This window comes from Panicum virgatum, chromosome 9N (genome assembly GCF_016808335.1).
Source record: "Panicum virgatum strain AP13 chromosome 9N, P.virgatum_v5, whole genome shotgun sequence".
Taxonomy (NCBI): domain Eukaryota; kingdom Viridiplantae; phylum Streptophyta; class Magnoliopsida; order Poales; family Poaceae; genus Panicum; species Panicum virgatum.
The window spans coordinates 14,887,257-14,891,607 of record NC_053153.1 but is presented as its reverse complement, the minus strand read 5'-3'; the positions used below and the strand labels follow the sequence as shown (position 1 = coordinate 14,891,607).

Below are 4,351 nucleotides of genomic sequence, written 5' to 3'. Positions count from 1 at the left end.
CATGCAATAGGAACGCCACACACACAGATATATATATATATATATCTTTGTGTGTGTGTGGCGTTCCTATTGCATGATATGTGCAGTTCAGATATCGGTCACGGGCAGAAGCCTATGCAGAAGTCGTGCCTGCGCACATGCTACCCTTGCGATTTTGATTGTTCATTGTTAAAATTAAAATGCAATTAGCTACATGGATTCTGATGTTCACTTTGGGTACCGGTATCTAAGTTTGTAGCTTCTGATGTCGCCACTGATGAAAGCTGGCCATGACTCTCATAGTCCCATGTACTGACATCTTTCCTTAGCACTACTACTACTGTCTCGTCACAATTGATCAAAAAAAAATCACTAGACATATTCTACTTGAGACAACGAGCTGAGATTGGCCGGAGATCTACATGAAAAGACTTTTCGTAGGTGCCAAGTTTCTGATTTGTATTTTTTTTTGTTAAAGGACACGTGTGTGCCAAGTTTCTGCGGCGGACTTTCTTGGGTCTACCACAAACCCAGCGTGGTTTTCGCTTCGTCTATTTCGTCGGCAGGAGGTCAACTTGAGCGCAGATCCAACGGTGCAAATAGCTTTCTTGGCCGCTACGCAGCGAAACGGAGAAAAGGAAAAGGACGGTCCAAGCCGGCCCAAAACTTTCTCTAATTTTCAAAGGGACGGCCGGCCCCAAGGCCCAAGCCTTTTCCTCCAAAACTTCTCCTCCGTCCGGGACATTCGCCGTCTTCCTTCCCCACCCAAAACTCCCCAAGCTCAAACCCTAACCACCGCGGCAATGGCGGCGGCGGAGAGGTCCGACGAGGCGGCGGTGGCGGAGGACCCGCGCCGCGTCCGCAACACGTGCATCCTCGCGCACGTGGATCACGGCAAGACCACGCTGGCGGACCACCTGGTGGCGTCCTGCGGGGACGGGCTCCTCCACCCGAAGCTCGCCGGCCGGCTCCGCTTCATGGACTACCTCGACGAGGAGCAGCGCCGGGCCATCACCATGAAGTCCGCCGCCGTCGCGCTCCGCTCCCGGACCGGGCACCGCGTCAGCCTCATCGACTCCCCGGGCCACATCGACTTCTGCTCCGAGGTCTCCTCCGCCGCGCGCCTCTCCGACTCGGCGCTCATCCTCGTCGACGCCGTCGAGGGGGTGCACATCCAGACGCACGCCGCGCTGCGCCAGGCCTTCATCGAGCGCCTCCAGCCCTGCCTCGTGCTCAACAAGATCGACCGCCTCATCACCGAGCTCAGCCTCACCCCCGGCGAGGCGTATGCGCGCCTCCACCGTATCGTCTCCGACGTCAACTCCATCTACTCAGCGCTGCGCTCGCACTCCTACTTCTCACTCCTCTCCGCCCTCGAGGACAACCCCTCCACCAGCTCCTCCACTGACGATCTTCCAGAGGACTTCGAAGACGACGATGACAATGAGGATGCGTTCCAGCCCCTCAAGGGCAATGTTGTCTTCGCCTGCGCACTCGATGGCTGGGGCTTCCGCCCCCAACAGTTTGCCGAGCTCTACGCCAGAAAAGTCGGAGTCAACCCATCCGCCTTCCTGAGAGGATTGTGGGGCCCGAGATATCTTGATAAGAAGACAGGGAAGGTTGTGGGTAAGAAAGCCATCAAGAGCGCAGACCCACAGCCAATGTTCGTGGAGTTTGTGCTGAGTGCCCTGTGGAAGATGTATGAGCTGGTGCTGAAGGATGGTGGCGAGAGTAAGGGGGTGAAGAAATTGGTAGAGAACTTCCAATTGAAAATTCCAGAACGTGAGCTGAAGAACAAAGATCCGAAGGCGGTGCTACAGTCCGTGATGAGCCGGTGGCTGCCACTGGCAGATGCTGTGATGGATATGGTGGTGGAGTGCACACCCGACCCTGTTGCTGCTCAACGGGTCAGGGTTGAACAGCTTATGCCAAAGAGGGAAGTTACACCAGAAGATGCTGCTGGTTGCCCTGAGGTTGTTGCAGAGGCAGAGAGGGTGCGGAGGTGTGTCGAGGCCTGTGATGTGAGTATAGATGCGCCGATTGTAGTTTATGTGTCAAAAATGTTTACTGTGCCATATAAGATGTTGCCATTGAAGGGAGTGAATGGGGAACTGTTGAACCACCACGGTGACAGTGAATCAGAGGAGTGCTTTATGGCATTTGCGAGGGTCTTCAGTGGGATTCTTCGTGCTGGTCAGAAGGTCTTTGTGCTTTCGCCATTGTATGATCCAGTGAAAGGGGAGGCAGTGCAGAAGCATGTGCAGGAGGTGGAGCTGCAATACTTGTATGAGATGCTTGGACAGGGCCTGAAGCCAGTTGCCAGTGTGGGTGCTGGGAATGTTGTTGCAATCCAGGGCCTTGGGCAGCATATATTGAAGAGCGCCACATTGTCATCCACAAAGAATTGCTGGCCCATCTCAAGTATGATGTTCCAGGCCTCTCCGATGCTCAAGGTTGCAATTGAGCCTTCAAATCCAGCTGATCTGGGAGCTCTTGTTAAAGGGCTCAAGCTTCTTAACCGGGCAGACCCATTTGTGGAGTATACTGTTACACAGAGGGGTGAGCATGTCCTTTCTGCCGCAGGTGAGATACATTTAGAACGGTGCATAAAGGATTTGGGGGAAAGATTTGCAAAGGTTAAATTGGAGGTCTCAGACCCCCTAGTTTCCTTCAAAGAGACAATTGAAGGAGAAGGTGTTGGTTTAGTTGAGAGGTTGAAGGCCCCACAGGAATTTGCTGAGAGGACTACTCCAAATGGGAGATGTACTGTGCGAGTTCAGGTCTTGAGGCTTCCCAATGCTCTAACTAAGGTCCTTGAGGAAAGTGAACAATTGCTTGGTCAAATAATTGAGGGGAAAACAGCAAAAAGGGATGGTGTCTTGGATCCAAGGCTTTCTCAAGATGATGGTGATTCTGCTGCGATGCTTAGGCAGCGTATGATCGATGCCATAGACAGTGATTTAGACGCAATTTCTGAGAAAGTGGATAAAGAAAAACTTGACAGGTATAGAAAGACATGGCTTGGATACCTTCAAAGAATCTGGTCACTAGGTCCTTGGCAGGTTGGTCCAAATCTCCTTATCTCACCTGATGCAAAATCAAGTGATGCTGTGATAACCATCCAAGATGGAAGGCAAGGTATACTCGTGAACGGTAAATCTCATGTCTCTGAGAGATTGGGGTTTGTGAAGGAATCTGATGCCAAAGATAACAGCAATCTTGACAACTGTGAATCAGCAGATGCTCCTGAATCATTGCATCTAGAGTCTATGGCACTAAGGAACAGCATTGTCTCAGGTTTCCAGATTGCCACAAATGCTGGGCCTTTATGTGACGAACCTATGTGGGGTCTGGCGTTTATTGTTGAGCCTTACATATTTGTTGACAGCTCTGATGCTGCTAATCACTCTGTTCAATACAACATTTTCAGCGGTCAAGTAATCACTGCAGTTAAAGAAGCATGCCGAGCAGCTGTTTTTCAGAATAAGCCACGGCTTGTTGAGGCGTTGTACTTCTGTGAATTGACTGCACCAATAGAGCAAAGTCATCCAACATTTGCAGTTCTTAGTAAGAGGCGAGCAAGGATTCTGAATGATGAGATGCATGAAGGAACCTCATTGTTCACAGTGCACGCTTACTTGCCAGTTGCTGAGAGTGTTGGATTTTCAAATGAACTTAGGAGTTTAACTGCAGGTGCAGCTAGTGCTCTGCTTGTTCTTAGCCACTGGGAAACTATTGCTGAGGACCCCTTATTTGTCCCAAAGACACAGGATGAGCTTGAAGAACATGGAGATGGTTCAAGCATTGGGCCAAACTTGGCTAAAAAGCTTATGAATTCTGTTAGGCGAAGGAAAGGACTGCATGTCGAAGAGAAAGTTGTGGAGCATGGCACAAAACAGCGGACCCTTGCTAAAAAAGTATAGCTGTGTTTTTGGTGGTACAGCTATGTCGCTGTCCAAGATTTTGCCCTGTTGTACTGAAATATAATCAAAGTTCTATGTGGTCTTATAGTTTTCCTTGGCGGCATTGTTGTTTGAGAGTTGAGACACGTAGGGCATTGGTGTTTTCTTTTTAAGTATTAGCCATTACTTATTGAATGACACCTTTCTTGTCTATGAAATATTATGAAATCTGTCTCATAAAAAACTTGTTCAATCGTATTAGAAACATCACGGTGCTGTTTGCTATTTTTGTGCCTTTCCTTGAAGGAAAACAGTGACTATCTACCCAAAATATCTCCTTTTGATAAGGTACTTTTTCTAGCCCAGGTATCTTGCAATACAATGAATAGTATAGGTATAGTGCAGCCTTTTGTCTTGGGAGCAAATTGATTTATCCTTACATTAACCTTGAATACTGCGGGTATTTGGTC

General features: G+C 49.4%; 1 protein-coding gene across 1 annotated transcript; it reads left to right on the top strand.

Annotated features, from left to right (window-relative positions):
• The first annotated feature begins 698 nt into the window (after window positions 1–698).
• Window positions 699–4,146, top strand: LOC120693426 (elongation factor-like GTPase 1). Its single transcript, XM_039976850.1, has one exon. The coding sequence runs from the start codon at window positions 783–785 to the stop codon at window positions 3,900–3,902; it is 3,120 nt and encodes a 1,039-aa protein (XP_039832784.1). The 5' UTR covers window positions 699–782; the 3' UTR covers window positions 3,903–4,146.
• Window positions 4,147–4,351: the final 205 nt, after the last annotated feature.